The 16186-nt window shown below is 33.8% G+C and overlaps 2 protein-coding genes and 1 long non-coding RNA gene across 5 annotated transcripts; all 3 read left to right on the top strand.

The window, feature by feature from the left end:
• The first annotated feature begins 6191 nt into the window (after positions 1–6191).
• Positions 6192–9941, top strand: LOC128284072 (UPF0481 protein At3g47200-like). 2 transcript variants are annotated; one of them, XM_053021606.1, is made up of 3 exons: positions 6192–7000; positions 7375–8067; positions 9791–9941. In XM_053021606.1, the coding sequence occupies exons 1-3, from the start codon at positions 6945–6947 to the stop codon at positions 9801–9803; spliced, it is 762 nt and encodes a 253-aa protein (XP_052877566.1). In that variant the 5' UTR covers positions 6192–6944; the 3' UTR covers positions 9804–9941. The 2 variants fall into 2 exon arrangements, with proteins under 2 accessions (XP_052877566.1, XP_052877565.1); XM_053021605.1 differs by lacking the exon at positions 9791–9941 and adding an exon at positions 9197–9380.
• A 468-nt stretch (positions 9942–10409) lies between these two features.
• Positions 10410–11750, top strand: LOC128284071 (uncharacterized). The gene is made up of 2 exons (XR_008274386.1): positions 10410–10532; positions 11454–11750. It is a non-coding gene; the product is annotated as an uncharacterized LOC128284071 (long non-coding RNA).
• A 912-nt stretch (positions 11751–12662) lies between these two features.
• On the top strand, positions 12663–15884 carry LOC108472891 (UPF0481 protein At3g47200-like). 2 transcript variants are annotated; one of them, XM_017774449.2, is made up of 2 exons: positions 12663–13534; positions 15086–15884. In XM_017774449.2, exons 1-2 carry the CDS (start codon positions 13173–13175, stop codon positions 15783–15785), a joined length of 1062 nt encoding a protein of 353 aa, XP_017629938.1. In that variant the 5' UTR covers positions 12663–13172; the 3' UTR covers positions 15786–15884. The 2 variants fall into 2 exon arrangements, with proteins under 2 accessions (XP_017629938.1, XP_052877564.1); XM_053021604.1 differs by having other exon boundaries at positions 15074–15884.
• The last annotated feature ends 302 nt before the right edge of the window (positions 15885–16186 follow it).

The following is a 16186-nucleotide window of genomic DNA, read 5'->3' as shown; positions in this document are numbered from 1 at the left end:
CATCGTCATCAGCAAGGACTACTGTGAAAAATGCAAAATTTGAAGCAGAGAAATTTGACGGTACCAATAATTTTGGTATGTGGCAATGTGAGATCCTGAATGTCTTATGTCAGCAAGAGCTAGATATAGCCCTTGAAGAAAAACCTGACAAGATGGATGACAAGGAGTGGGCCAAGATCAATAGACAGCGTGTGGTACAATCCGCCTATGTTTGGCCAAAGAGCGAAGTACTACTGTCATGAGGGAGACATCGTGAAAAAGTTATGGGATACACTGGAAGAAAAGTTTCTAATGAAAAGTCTTGAAAATAGGCTTTATATGAAAAGAAACTTTATCGATTCACGTATGCACTGGTATGTCGATGAATGACCATGTGAACTCATTCAATAAAATTTTAGCAGACTTGCTAAATTTGGATGAGAAATTTGAAGATGAAGACAAGGCATTATTGTTGTTGAATTCCTTCCGATGAATATGATCATCTTACCACCACATTGCTTCATGGGAAGGACACGATCACATTTGATGCGATCAGTAGTCGTTGTATAGATCTCGAGACTCGAAAGAAAGATAAAAGAGATCACAGAGATACAACTGCGAAGTCTTAACAAGAAGAGGTCGTTCACACAAAGACAAATCTGGTAGAAGGGAAAGTCCAAAGGAGACCCGCCAAAGATGAATGTGCCTTTGCCGTGAAAAGGGCATTGGAAAAAGAATTGTCCTAAGCTACAAAAGGGCAAGGCTATTTCTAATGCATGTGTAGTGAGCATGATGAGGAGTCGACTTTAGCTTGGTTGGCATGGCAATGGCATGTCAAGCGGATGAGTGGATTTTGGATTCGGGATGTACTTACCATATGTGTCCTAATAAGGACTGGTTTTCTAGTCTTAAAGAGCTAGAAGGTGGAATTGTTCTTATGGGCAATGATAGTGCTTGTAAGACAATGGGAGTGGGTACAGTCCAATTGAAGAATCACGATGGCTCAATCCAAGTCTTGACAGATGTTCGCTATGTACCTAGCCTGAAGAAAAATCTCATCTCATTAGGCGCCCTAGAATCTAAAGGGCTCACAATCACTTTGAGAGATGGATTACTAAAAGTAGTAGCTGGGCAATTGACGGTGATGAAAGGCACAAGAAGAAATAACTTGTACTTTTTAAATGGAAGTACAGTTATTGGATCAACATCAACAGTTTCTACAAAAGATGTAGATTTAAAGGCTACCAGATTATGGCATATGCGATTGGGACATGCTGGTGAAAAAGCTTTGCAGACATTGGCGAAGCAAGGCTTGTTGAAAGGTGCTAATTCTTGCAAAATGGAATTCTGTGAACATTGTGTTCTGGGCAAGTAGAAGAGGGTAAAATTTGGTCCAGCAATTCACAATACGAAAGGAATTCTGGACTACGTTCACAGTGATGTGTGGGGACCTACTAAAGTGGCTTCTTTGGGAGGTATGCACTATTTTGTTACTTTTGTTGATGATTATTCAAGAAAAATATGGGTGTATCTAATGAAAAGAAAAAGTGAAGTTTTGGATGCATTTACGAAATGGAAGAAGATGGTGGAGACTCGGGACCGGTCGAAAGGTCAAACGACTTCGATCAGATAATGGTACTGAGTACAAAAATGATCCATTTCTACAAGTATGTCAAGATGAGGGCATTGTGTGACACTTCACTGTTCGGGATACACCACAGCAGAATGGGGTGGCAGAACTCATGAATCAGGCTATACTAGAGAAAGTTCGGTGTATGTTGTCCAATGCTGGATTGGGCAAGGAATTTTGGGCTGAGGCAGTCACTTATGCGTGCCATCTAATTAACCGTTTGCCTTCAGCTGCAATAAATGGAAAAACTCCTATAGAGATGTAGATTGGTAAATCTGCTACTGATTATGATTCTTTACATGTATTTGGTTCCACTGCATACTATCATGTAAAAGAATCTAAGTTAGACCCAAGAGCAAAGAAAGTATTATTCTTGGGTATAACTGATGGAGTAAAAGGATACCGTCTCTAGTGTCCTGATACAAGGAAGATTGTTTTCAGTAGAGATGTGTCTTTTGATGAATCAACCATGTTAAAGTACAAGGATTCACAAAAGGATGACAAAACCAAAAGTACTTTGCAGCAGGTGGAGCTTGAAAAGGTTAATGATGATCCAGCTAATATTGGAGGGACAAATGATGAAGAGGTTCCTACCCAAGAACCTCTACAGCAACAAGGTTCAATTGCATATAGGAGGCCAAGAAGAGAGATTCGTAAGCCTGCTCGCTTTGATGATATAGTGGCCTATGCACTTCCAATTGCAGATGATGATGTTCCTTCTATTTACACAGAAGCAATAAGTAACCCTGATGGTGTAAAGTGGAAGCAAGCAATGAATGAAGAAATGCAGTCTCTTCATAAAAATAGGACCTGAGAGTTGGTGACACTACCCAAGGGAAAGAAGGCAATTGGATGCAAATGGGTATATGCAAAGAAGGAAAGATTTCCTGATAAAAATGAAATTCGATACAAGGCTAGATTGGTAGCAAAGGGTTACGCTCAGAAAGAAGGAATAGACTACAATGAAGTGTTTTCTCCAGTTGTGAAGCATTCGTCTATTTGGATTTTGCTAGCCTTGGTTGCTAATATGATCTTGAACTAGTTCACTTGATGTGAAGACCGCGTTTTTTACGGTGATTTGGAAGAGAAATCTATATGACTCACCGGATGGATTCAAGGTTGCTGGAAAAGAAAATTGGGTTTGCAAACTGACAAAGTCGCTTTATGGATTAAAGCAATCTCCGAGGCAGTGGTACAAGCGATTTGATCAGTTCATGAAAGGGAAAAGGTACACAAGAAGTAAATTTGATCATTGCGTGTATTTTCAGAAGCTACTAGAAGGAACTTTCATATACTTGCTCTTATATGTTGATGATATGCTAATAGCATCTAAGAGCAAAGTTGAGATTGAAAGATTGAAGACTCAACTCAATCTCTAGTTTGAGATGAAAGATCTAAGAGAAGCTAAAAAGATTCTCGGCATGGAAATATGGAGAGATAGAGCTCATGATAGAGTTAGCTTGTCTCAGAAGCAGTATTTGAAGAAGGTACTACAGCAGTTTGGCATCAACGAGCAGACAAAACCTGTAAGTACCCCGTTGGCTTTTCATTTCAAGCTTTCTACACAACTATCTCTTTCGACGAATACGGAACGAGAATACATGTTGCAAGTTCCGTATTCTAATGCAGTAGGTAGCTTGATGTATGCAATGGTATGTACAAGACCCGACATTTCACAGCGATTAGTATAGTGGCGGTATATGCATAATCTCGAAAAGGACATTGGCAAGTGTGAAATGGATTCTACAAGATATTCGAAGACCGTGGATGTTGGATTCTTGTTCAAGGTGATAATACACTTAGTAAAAGTGTTATTGGGTACGTTGATTCTGACTATGTCGGTGATTTGGACAAGCGAAGATCAACCACCGGTTATGTGTTTACACTTGTTGGAGGACCAATAAGTTGGAAGTCTACATTACGATCTCTGATTGCGTTGTCAACCACGAAGCCGAGTACATGGCTGTGTAAGAGAGGCTGTAAAGGAGGCTATTTGGTTACAAGGTATGGCTAAAACCTTGGGGTTGGTTCAGGAGCATATTAACGTGTATTGTGATAGTCAAAGTGCTATTCATTTAGCAATGAATCAAGTCTATCATGCACGTACAAAACATATTGACGTACGATTCCATTTTGTGCGGGAAATTATTAAAGAGGGGAAAATTTGTCTTCAGAAGATCAAGACTGCAGATAATCCCGCAGATATGATGACTAAGGTAGTAACAGCAACCAAGTTCGAACATTGTTTGAACTTGATCAATATCCTACAAGTTTAACAGTTGAAGAAGGCACTATCAAGTATTGTTGTCAAAGGCAGAAAGAATTGTGTGAAGATAAGATTATCTTAATCAAATCTTCAAGGTGGAGATTATTAGAATATACCCATTCCTTGCCCATACCTTGCCCATACCTTTCCTATACCTACCCATACCTTGGAAAGGTCAAAGTTATGGGCATCAAATATTTATTTAGTGTTGGGCATGGAATAATAGCAATTTTTGGTCCCTAATTGTATAGGGACTTTGCAAGGTGGCCCTTGAACCTCAACTATAAATAGGCCTAACCATTGCTCATTCTAATCATCCCACATTTTCCATTCTCTACTTAAGGCATTGTTCTCTCTCCCTATTTGTAAAGTTTCACTTGTATTTTGGAGTGAAATATATTTGGTAGTGCCCGAGGACGTAGGCAAGATTTGCCGAACCTCGTTAAAATTCTGGTGTTCTTTACTATTTATTTTTCCATATTTTGTGAGTGTGATTGTAGTGATTTATTGTGCTATTAAATTACGATAAAGGGATATTTTGGCTAGGAAAGACTTGGTACTTAAGTGATCCTCGTGATCCACCTCTCTTTCCTGGGAATTGAACTTAGTTTGATTTTTTAGTAAAATAATTTTACTCTTTCACATGCTTCAGCATAACGACATATTTTAATTGTTTAATTAAAATGAAAAACGAATATATTTGAAGAACTAGTTTATGTGTATAATATATGTAGATTTTATCTAGTTCTTTCTAGATTAATCTTGATATATATTTGTATTTGAACTTATATTGTATTTGTATAAGTGAAGCTTAAAGAAAATGATATAATGATAAATTTAGTCATTAACATTTACATTTTTGTCAAATTGACCTTTATTCTTTTATTATTATTATTATTATTACTATTTTTTTTTCTCAATCAAGAAATTACAAATTTCAGCATTTGCAAGAAATGCAACCATGCTACAAAATGCAAACATTCCCCAACCAAAAAAGACCCTTACCCAAGTACCAAAACCCAACCACAAACTGGTAACAGCAAACAAACACCCACCAGAACTCCAAAATCCCCATCTATTAAACAAAACTCAAAACAAAAACAAAACTAACACAAGAAAACCTCATAACTCCACATAACAGCTTACCAACTCGCCTGAAGAAACACAACTACAACACTCCAAAAATCACTACCATTCCTTAAACATACCATGCCTTCCCAAACCTGTAACTGCCAGCGCAAAAGCCATCATGTTACCATGCTTATCTATTTTCGAAAAAGAGACATTATCAACTCTGTACATCCTAATTTCAAACCAATTGAAGAAAGTGTGCAGCAACCACGAACAGTTTTAGCTTCAATCGAAACCCAATTTTTAAATATTAACTCCCAATTAAAACCTTCAATGCGCCACTCTCAACCATATCGGAAACATTTGATGCTGCAAAACCAGAAAATAAAGCTCTTACGACACCCTCCTATCACTCAAGACTCCTCCGCAACCAAACTCAATCCTCGTTTGCAATCCCACACATAAAGAACCCATTTGGGGAAACCAACCAAATGAAGCATCTGATTGGAATTTAATAGAATCAAAACAACTCCAGATCGGCCATATCCACCAGAAATCTCCTGCATATACAACTTCATCATATCAAGCAGTTTTCTTATAAACAATTCTCCCACTTAACTTCACAAAAACCCCCCATTTCTTTTAAACATTCACACACTTCCTTATTCAAAATTGCTAATCAATAAAGCTTTTTAAAAAAGAGTCAAATTATTATTATTTGAGATATTATTATTATTATTATTATTATTATTATTATTATTTGAGATAAATTTAATCATTAATCTTTTAAAAAAGAGTCAAATTATTTTTCTTTAACAGAAATGTTGACTAAAACATAAAATTTTTAACGGTGTTGATGTTACAACTCGTGTGACAATCCATGTGCACTTCATGCTAACATAACACTGGTTTTCTTATATGTTATGTCAACAAATAATTTTAAAAGAAAAAACAAATACACGTAGATTGTTATATAAGTTGTCATGTCTAAAATTTAATATTTTAGTCACTATTTTAATTAAAAAATTAATTCGATCCTTTCCTAAAAGATTGGTAGTTTAATTTGACTCCTTTAAAAGGTAAAAAGTTAATTTTAACTAAAAGAATAAAATTAAATTGAAAAATATATAAATGAATAAAAATTAAATTGACAAAAATATAAATGGTAAGAGCTAAATTTAAAATTACACTAAAAAAAATATTTTCCATATGTTTATTATATAAGCTATAATAACATTTATCGTCATCGTAGCTATTTTGCTACTTTTTTCCAACATCACCTTGTTAATTACTTCGAACCGCTCAGCCTGAAAATGTCGTCCACGGAGGAAGGAGGCCGCGCCGTCGGAGCAGTTTTGCACTGACAAAACAATCAACAACAACAACAACAATCCCCTAGAGACGATCATTCAAATACCGGGTGCGGACTTCACTCGCAGCAATAGCTAATTACGGAATCTCTAGTCATTAGACGAAGCTTTCGACGGCGACCATCTCGACCCCAAAGCCAAACCATTGATACAAAGAGTCCCATCAAACCTTGGCCGTCACGAAGATTTCCGGAAATATTTCAAGCCGAAAGTGATCTCAATCGGCCCACTCCACCACGATGATGCCGAGCTCCAAGAGTCCGAGAAGCTCAAGCTCAAATTAGCAGCACATTTCATCAAAAAAATTGGCGTCGATATGGATACCTTGTACAACAACATGAAGGCAGAGATGGATGACTTGAAGAAATGCTATGATCCAAAGGAACTAGAGAAGTATAGCAACGAAACGAGAAACTGGCTTGGATCTTCTTCGTTGACGGCTGCGCAATTTTACAAGCAATTTATACGCGTTGCGGTACTTATGATGATTTTTATGCTGTTTATGGCCAATTGTTTATCAAAAACGATTTTCTGACATTTGTGTACTCGGATCTGTTCTTGTTGGAGAACCAAAATACCTTTTCGTGTTCTTGAATTGCTTACAAGCTCGAGCGATGGTGAACAGTTCATGAATGCAATCATAAGGTTCATCGACGACACTGTTATCACCCCAGCCGAGGACAGGTAATTTAAGGAATTTAAAACAGAATCATTTTGTGGAGTTTATAAATGTTAAAAAGTTTTTTAGAGATCGAAAAAGTTAGATTTTCATTTCAGGTGGATTAGTTCATTCGATTGAATTATATAAAATTTTGAAAATATTAAAGTTATATCTAAAATATACAAAAAGTTGAACCGAGAAAAAGAATTAATTGAACTGGGGCATTCGAATCGAAATTTTTAATAATTTATTTAATTAAATTGGATAAATTAATAAATCAATTAAATTTAAAAATGGATAACTTAATCAATTCCTAGCTTGATAAAGATTTACAATTCCAAATCCAGCAAAAAAGAAATTATAGTTTCGCTCCCAACTAACACAGATTTTGGTCTAGTGAATGGTGGGAGCATCAAGAAGGAGAGCGAATTCACTTATTGCATCTACTACGAGTAAGACTCCTTTCCAAAAAAGAAAATCCATGGTGGTGCAGTTTTCCGTTTTGCATTGAACACAGATTTAGCAACGAAGCAAGAACAAAACGGTGCCATTCACACACCATTGGTAACGTAAAAGAGCTTAAAAAGGCCGAGATATGGTTAAAAGCAAGCCAAACAAGTTGCTTAACCGACATCAGTTTCAATAGTATCTCCTTCGTCGGAAAGTTATATTTACCGCCGGTCACCGTCGATGATTCAACCATGAACTTAATAGCTTACGAAATGTGTCCGGATTTCGACAACAATTTTACCGTCACTTCATATATGTGTTTCCTTGATTTATTGATCGATGAAGCCGAAAATGTTAAAGACCTGAGAACCGCCGGTATACTATACAACGGATTGGGGAGTGATGAAGAAGTGGCTAAGATTTTCAATAAGATGAACACTGATTTGGTTCCTAGTTCAAAGATTTACAGTGAGGTTAAACGGATAATACATAATCATTGTAAGACTACGTGGATTAATCATGCAGCTCAAGGTTATCATACTTATTTTAGGAGTCCTTGGACATTTTTGGCATTAGTGGGTGCCATTACTGCACTTTTGCTTGGTGCTTTGCAGACATATTATGCCATACATCAACCAAAGTAAGTGTTGTTTACTACTCGTTTTGTAAACTCATGTTTTTTGTGAGAATGTTGTTTGACGTATATTTTATTATCATTGAAACATAGGAGCCAAGAGCCTCAACAAAACATACTTCACATCACAAGACACACTCAAAAGGACTAAACTTGTACCACATCAACATGACCATGATACATACACTAAAAACAAAGATTGGAGCCTATAACAATCTTTAAAAGGCATTTTCCTTCTTTATATAACAAAACCCTAAATCATAATTTTTTTTATACCATTCCTTACATCGAAAACATAGCCGCATACCCACATACAACAATCTTTTAATATTAAACTTTAAAACCCTAAAAACTTGTTCACTCCATCTTTGATTCTTCCATACAACACCAACAATAACCGAGAATATTCGTCGTTACATCCATGACCTGGAAAAAATACCCTTATCTTTCTTTAGTAGTAATTTTTATTTTAACTTCTTTCACATAATCAATTTTATTTTGGTATGAATTGTATTTGAATCAACACATATAAATAGATATAATTGTTAGAATTGAAGAGAAACAATGAATTTAGCACATTGTCTTGAATTGGATCATAAATATTAGTTGTATGGAAGTATTACAAAGTTAGCTTGTGTGAGCATTTCACAAAGTCAGTATGTGTGAACAATTCTATTACAAAGTCAACTTTTGTGAGCAATTATTACAAAGTCAACTTGTGTGAATAATTCTAACATAGAGTCCAACTTGTGTGAGCAAGTTTGTTCAAGTGTCAGCAAAATATTCCCATGTACCTACGTCTTTTTTACTATAGTTCCATCAGAGGATGATTAAATGGTTGGAAATAGAATTAAATCTTGAACTGAAAATGAACTGGTATTGATGAAATTTGATATATAGATTGTTATGTGATTATGTTTTAAATGTTGACGGTATTATGATTCAACATTGTATCTAACACTTTTGACTTGAAATGTTGTTACATGTATTATATGTATATAAGTTCCAAGGAAAAATTAATTCGATAGCTTATTGAGTAATTTTTTATGTTCAATTGATCTAGGTAAGTTTTAGTTTCCATATGAGCTTACTAAGCATATCATATGCTTATCCCATTGTTTCTTTTTTCTTTTAGGTTGTTACCTTGCAGAACATGTCAGTTGGAATGGTCGAAGCTTAAACTATTTTATCGTCAATTTGGTAGTTTTTTTTATCATTTTGAGTCAAGAATTGCGATAATATAAGCGTTTGTAGTAACCTTTGGTTGTGTAAAAGTCTTGTTGAGTTAAATGTGGTATATAATGACTTTGCATGTGGGTTTTTGGCATGATCTTTCTTACTACATGAATATGAAATATTTGATGCATTTAGAAAGTTGGAATGCGAACTATTTAAGTTGGTTTGCATATGTTGACTAAAAAAGAAAAATAAAAGAACTAATGTAATGATTGTTTGAAATGGAATGATTCATTATGGCATGGTAAAGGTAATGGTAGATGTTGGTATAACTTGTTGATATTTAGTTTAAGTTATTGAAAAGTTGAATAAAATGGTAATATGAATTGCTATGGAATTGAAATGATATGTTTGAACTTACTTAGCATGTTTTAGGTAAGTTTTAAGTCATTTAGAAATGGCATGTAATGTAGTTTCTTGCATGATTTTAGTTGGAACATTGAATTAGATACCAAATTGTACATTTTTACCAAATATGGGGTCCATGTTGCAGTTACGAATCTTGACGTTGCGACATTGCCAAGTTAGAGAGTCTCATCGTGACGAGCATAGGCTTGTCGTTGCGACGTGACACACTGAAATGGTCATGTTGCAATGAGAAAAAGTTGAAGCCATGATGTCGCTCCAAACTTTTCAATTTTTTATAGTTTGGTCCTAATTTTTGTTCGGACAGCCAAAAAGCTTTCGTAAGCTCGATTAAAGCTCATAATTAATGTATTACTGTAATTGAATCATGATTGATGTTTAAATGAAAATTATCTTATCGTAATTCTAACTGTAGTTGCTTTGACAATGACTGTAGCGTCTTGTAGATCGGACTCAATGATTGGATCCAATGAAAAGTGTTACAAGAAGCATCGTTACATGTGAAAGCTTATAAGTATAATAACTTCAATAAAACAAATTGGTTGGCATGTGAATAATAAATTGGTTGTTTGGCATGTGAATAATAAATTAGTTGGTTGGAATAATAAATTGGTTGTTTGGCGTGTGAATAACATGTTGCAAATTTGAGATTTTTCATAAGTTAGGTAGAATAACAAATGCAATTACTATATGTAAAGAAGCATGGTTACAATGTTATATATTTGAATAGCTATTATTAAGCTAATGAAATTTAAGAAGTGTTGTAGATATAAAATTCTTCCTCTGATAGGGTCTTAGCTTCTTGGTTAAGGCGAAGGTTTTGGGTTGTTGAGTATTTAGGTTCTATAATATTATTTTCAATTTGATGTGTGAGTCTCACTCTCATTATATGCGTATCATGTTTGGATTTTTTCTAGTTCTTTCTAGATTAATTGAGACATATATTTGTACTTGAACCTATATTGTAGTTCTATAAGTGAAACTTAAAAAAAGTTGACATAATGATTCAATATTGTATTTAACATTTTTGACTTGAAATGTTGTTACATGTACGATATCTAAGTGCCATGGAAAAATAAATTTGATAGCTTATTGAGTAATTGTTTATGATCAATTATTCTAGGTAAGTTTTAGATTACATATGAGGTTACTAAGCATATTATATGCTTACCCCATTGTTTTCTTTTTCCTTTTAGGTTGTTACATTATGAAACACATCGGTTGGACCGTTCGAAGTTTACACTATTCTATTGTCAATTTGGTTTTTTTTTTTATCATTTGAGTCAAGGAGTGCGACATGCATATAAACGTTTGGAGTAATCTTTGGTTGTGTAAAAGTCTTGTTGTGTTAAATGTGGTATATAGTGACTCTGCATGTGGGTTCTTGGCATGATCTTTGTTAGTACATGAATATGATGAAATATTTGATGCATTTAGAAAGTTGGAATGAAATTATTTAAGTTGGTTTGCATATGTTGACTAAAAAAGAAAAATAAAAGAACTAATGTGATGATTGTTTGAAATAGAATGATTCATTATGGCATGATAAAGGTAATGGTAGATGTTGATATAACTTGTTGATATTTAGTGTAAGTTATTGAAAAGTTGAATATAATTGATGAAATGGTAATATGAATTGCTATGGAATTGAAATGATATGTTTGTACTTACGTAGCATGTTTTAGGTAAGGTTTAGGTCATTTAGAAATGGCATGTAATGTATTTTTCTTGCATGATTTTAGTTGGAGCATTGAATTAGGTACCAAAATGTATATTTTTGCTAAATATAGGGTCCATGTCACGACTGCGAATCTTGATATTGCAACATTGCCAAGTCAGAGAGTCTCGCCGCTACGAGCATAGGCTTTCCGTTATGATGTGACATACTGAGATGCTCATGTTGCGGTGAGAAAAAGCTGAAGTAGCGAAGTCGCGACAAACTTTTCAAATCTTTGCAGTTTGGTTCTAATTCTTGCTCGGACTGACAAAAAAACTTTCGTAAGCTCGATTAAAGCTCATAATTCATGTATTATTGTAATTGCATCATGATTGATGTTTAAATAAAAATTATCTTATCGTAATTCTAACTGTAGTTACTCCGACAATAACTATAGTGTCCTGTAGATCGGATTAAACATAGAGTGTTACAAGAAGCATAAAGCTTATAAGTATAATTGTTGGTTGGCATGTGAATAATATTTTATTGCAAATTTGAGATTTTTAACGAGTGAGGTACAACAATAAATAAAATTAACATATCTAAAGAAGCATGGTTATATGTAAAAGCTTATAAGTACAATAACTTCAATAATAATAAAAAATTGGTTGGCATGTGAGTAATAAATTGGTTGGTTGGCATGTGGATACTATGTGGTTGCAAATTTGAGATTTTTCATGAGTTATGCAGAATAACAAATGCAATTATTATATGTAAAGAAGCATGGAGCTATTTTTAAGTGTATGAAATTTAATAAGTGTTGTAAATGTAAAATTCTCCCTATGATAGGGTCTTAACTTCTTAAGGAGAAGGTTTTGAGTTGTTGAGTATTTAGGTTTTATAATATTATTCTTAATTGTGATGTGTGGGTCTTAATCTCGTTATGTATATATCATGTGTGAATTTTGTTTAGTTCTTTTTGGATTTGTTGAGACATTTATTTATATTTGAACTTATGTTGTATTTGTATAAGTGAAACTTAAAAAAAAAAAGACATAATGATAAATTTAACTCTCAATATTTATATTTTCTGCCAAATTTATTTTTGTTCTTTTTAATTTGAGTTAAGTTACTTTTATTCTTTTTAAGTTACTTTTATTCTTTTTTATTTGAGTTAAAGTTTAATCATTAACCTTTCAAAAAAATTAAATTATTTTTCTTTAAAAAATGTTAACTAAAATATTAAATTTTTAACGATATTAGTGTCACAATTGTGTGGCAATCCATGTCCACTTCATGCTAAGGTAACACTATTTTTCTTATATGTTTATTATGTAAGCTATAAAATATTTGTCATCATCGTAGCCTTTTTGCCACCTTTTCTCCAACATCACTCACTCTGCCAAAAACAGTTTACAAAATCACCTTGTTTATTACTTCCAACCCCTCAGCCTGAAAATGTCGTCCACGGAGGAAGGAGGCGGCGCCGTCGGAGCAGTTTCCACTGATCAAGAAATCATTGACAACAACACCAACAACGATTCCGTGAGCATTGATATGCAGTTCCCGGGCGTCCCTCTTAGCGTTGGCGAAGTAGAGAATCTCGAGTCATTAGACAAAGCTTTCGAGGGCGGCCAACCCAACCTCACAGCCAATCCATTGATCCGAAAGGTCCCATCAACCCTTCGCCGTAACGAAGATTTCAAGAAGTATTTCAAGCCGAAAGTGATCTCAATCGGCCCACTCCACCACGATGATTCGACCCTCCATGAATCCAAGGAGCTCAAGCTCAAATTAGCAGCACATTTCGTCAAAAAACATTGACGTCCGTAAGGATTCCTTGTACAGCAACATGAAGGAAGAGATCGATGACTTAAAGAAATGCTATGATCCACAGGAATTAGAGAAGTACAGCGACGATGACGAGAAACTGGCTTGGATGTTCTTCGTTGACGGCTGCGCAATTTTACAAGCAGTTTATATGCGTTACGGTAATTCTGATGATTTTTATGATGTTTATGGCCAGTTGTTTATTAAAAACGATTTGCTTACATTTGTGTACTCGGATCTGTTCTTGTTGGAGAACCAATTACCATTTCGAGTTCTTGAATTGCTTACAAGCTCGATCAAGGGCAAAGAGTTCACGAAGGCAATCATAAGGTTCATCGACGACACTGTTATCACCCCAGCCGAGATCAAAGAGCCACAGGACAGGTAATTTAAGGAATTTAAAAAAAAAAATCATTTTGTCGAGTTTATAAATGTTAAAAGGTTTTTAGACTTTTATTTTGATTAATTAGCTTATTCGATTTAATTATATAATTTTTTTGAAAATATTAAAGATATATTAAAAATATAAAAAAAATTGATTCGATCACTCAATTCAGCTAATCTAATCTCTTATTCTGGATCAATACTTTATTCAATTTTCTCTCTAACTAACCTGACTGATAAGTTTTGTCGGATCCTTAAATTTTTTCATGTATTGATTTATAAGTTCATATTTTTTTAAAAAACACTGAACAAAATATTTTTCCATTTTGAAGGTTAAAATTTTCTATTTTTAGAAATACTCTTGTGATAAATTATTTTATGGATCATTTTCACTGCATCATCTATAGTCCCACTCAATTTAAAGAAGACATATCATCTTTGATTTGAAAGTTTAATTCAAATGTATATATGATATTAAAAAAGATTATTTATCATCTTTTAATTAGATAGGATCATAAATAATGTTATGAAAATGGTCCATAAAATATTTTTTCCTACCGTTGCTTTAGTCCTGTTGAGTGTACATTTCTTTAGAAAAAATTATGATTTCAAATCCAACTTTATAAAATGGAAAATTTATATTTTAATATCTTTAAAATGGTACAATTTTTGCTTTAATAAAATAATAAAAATTGTATTTTAGCCAATATTATTTGAATCGATTTGGATTGAAAATTAATTAAGGTATCAATATGAAAGAAGTCATTGGACCAATCGACTTGGGAATCTATATGAACAGGTTGAATCGAAAAAAAAACTAATTGAACTGGGCAATCAAATTGAAAATTTTTAATAATTAATTTAATTAAATCGGATGAACTCATCATACTAATTAGACTTATAAATTGATAACTTAACAAGTTGGATTTTGAAAACGTTAAATTTAGCCTGTTAAAAATTTACAATTCCAAATAAAAAAGGATAAATTATAGCAACAATCACTCAACTTTGAGGTAATTAACAAAACAGTCCTTTTAGCTAGCTGTCATTTAAATAAACCTATTTAAGAAGTCTGGTGCCTAGAAGAAGAAAAAGAAGAAGAATAAGAGAAGAAATGGAGAAGAAGAAGAAAAGAAGAGGAGAAATTGGAAGGACTTCGTACCAGCGATTCCCAAGGATCAAAATCGGAGTTCTCAAATTTTGACCCTTGGTACAAAGCATGGAATCTCCTTCCATTTTCCCTTCTTCCTCCCCTGTTCTTTCTTTTCTTCTTCTTCTCTATTTCTCTTATTTTTCTTTTTACCCTTAACCGATCATCTTTTATTTTTTTTGACCCTTTGACTACTTGTCCAACGTGGCAAGTTAACTGGTCACATTAAGACTGTGACGAAAAATGTTAATGAATAACTGATTTGTCACTTTTTGATAACATTAGTAATTGAACTGAAATCAGAGTTACTATTTTATCAATTGCCCTAAAGTTGAGTGACTGTGTAATTTACCCCAAAAAAATTTATAGGTTCGCTTCGACTAATACAGATTTTGCTCCAGTGAAAGGTGGTGGGAGCAGCACGAAGGAGAGCGAATTCACTTATTACATCTACTACGAGTAAGACTCCTTTTCAGAAAAGAAAAATCATGGGGGTGGGGTTTTCCGTTTTTCATTGAACACAGATTTAGCAACGAAGCAAGAACAAAACGGTGCCATTCACACACCATTCGTAACGTAAAAGAGTTTAAAAAGGTCGGGATATGGTTAAAAGCCAGCGAAACAAGTTGTTTAACCGACATCAGTTTCAACCGTATCTTCTTCGTCGGAAAATTATGTTTACCACCGATCTCCGTCGATGATTCAACCATGAACTTAATAGCTTACGAAATGTGTCCGGATTTCGACAACAATTTCATCGTCACTTCATATATGTGTTTCCTTGATTTGTTGATCGATGAAGCCGAAGATGTTAAAGACTTGAGAGACGCCGGCATACTATACAATAGATTGGGGAGTGATGAAGAAGTGGCTAAGATTTTCAATAAGATGAACACTGACTTAGTTCCTAGTCCGATGATTTACAGTGGGCTTAAACAAAAAATACATAATCATTGTAAGACTACGTGGATTAATCATGCAGCTCAAGGTTATCATACTTATTTTAGGAGTCCTTGGACGTTTTTGGCATTTGTGGGTGCCATTACTGCACTTTTGCTTGGTGCTTTGCAGACTTATTATGCCATACATCAGCCAAAGTAAGTGTTGTTTACGAGTCTTTTTGTAAACTCTGGTTACTTATGAGAATTTTGTAACTCCTGGATGTTGGATTCAATCTATTTAAATTTTAGTGTTTAATGAGATTTTTTTTTGAAAATAAAATTTAAGAGATTTAATCAAAATTTTGAGAAAATTAAAGAAACTTTTGAAAATTGTGAAAATTTTGAAAATTTCAATACTTTTGTGAGGCTTAATTAGGAATTTGAAAAAATCGGGAGGCCAAAGTAAAAATATAAAATTTCGCCCGTAAGTTGAACTTAGGGACTTTTTGATTATTTTAATGTTTAAATATTTTTAATTAAATGTGTCAATTTTAACATGAATCCGAAAATTTAACTAATTAATTCAGTTTTACTATAAAAATTAGTAATTTAAACCTGTTT

The sequence above is a fragment of the Gossypium arboreum genome, chromosome 11 (assembly GCF_025698485.1).
Source record: "Gossypium arboreum isolate Shixiya-1 chromosome 11, ASM2569848v2, whole genome shotgun sequence".
NCBI lineage: Eukaryota > Viridiplantae > Streptophyta > Magnoliopsida > Malvales > Malvaceae > Gossypium > Gossypium arboreum.
This window is presented reverse-complemented; position numbering and strand designations above follow the sequence as displayed.

What these genes read in the sequence shown, in the direction of transcription:
- LOC128284072 (XM_053021605.1), top strand. Translation starts at nt 6,945, where the DNA reads ATGAATGCAATCATAAGGTTCATCGACGACACTGTTATCACCCCAGCC. An exon ending in ATCACCCCAGCCGAGGACAG is followed by an intron (nt 7,001 to 7,374) that starts GTAATTTAAGGA and finishes ATTTTGGTCTAG; the next exon opens with TGAATGGTGGGAGCATCAAG. An exon ending in TATGCCATACATCAACCAAA is followed by an intron (nt 8,068 to 9,196) that starts GTAAGTGTTGTT and finishes TTTTTCTTTTAG; the next exon opens with GTTGTTACCTTGCAGAACAT.
- LOC108472891 (XM_053021604.1), top strand. Translation starts at nt 13,173, where the DNA reads ATGAAGGAAGAGATCGATGACTTAAAGAAATGCTATGATCCACAGGAA. An exon ending in ATCAAAGAGCCACAGGACAG is followed by an intron (nt 13,535 to 15,073) that starts GTAATTTAAGGA and finishes CGACTAATACAG; the next exon opens with ATTTTGCTCCAGTGAAAGGT.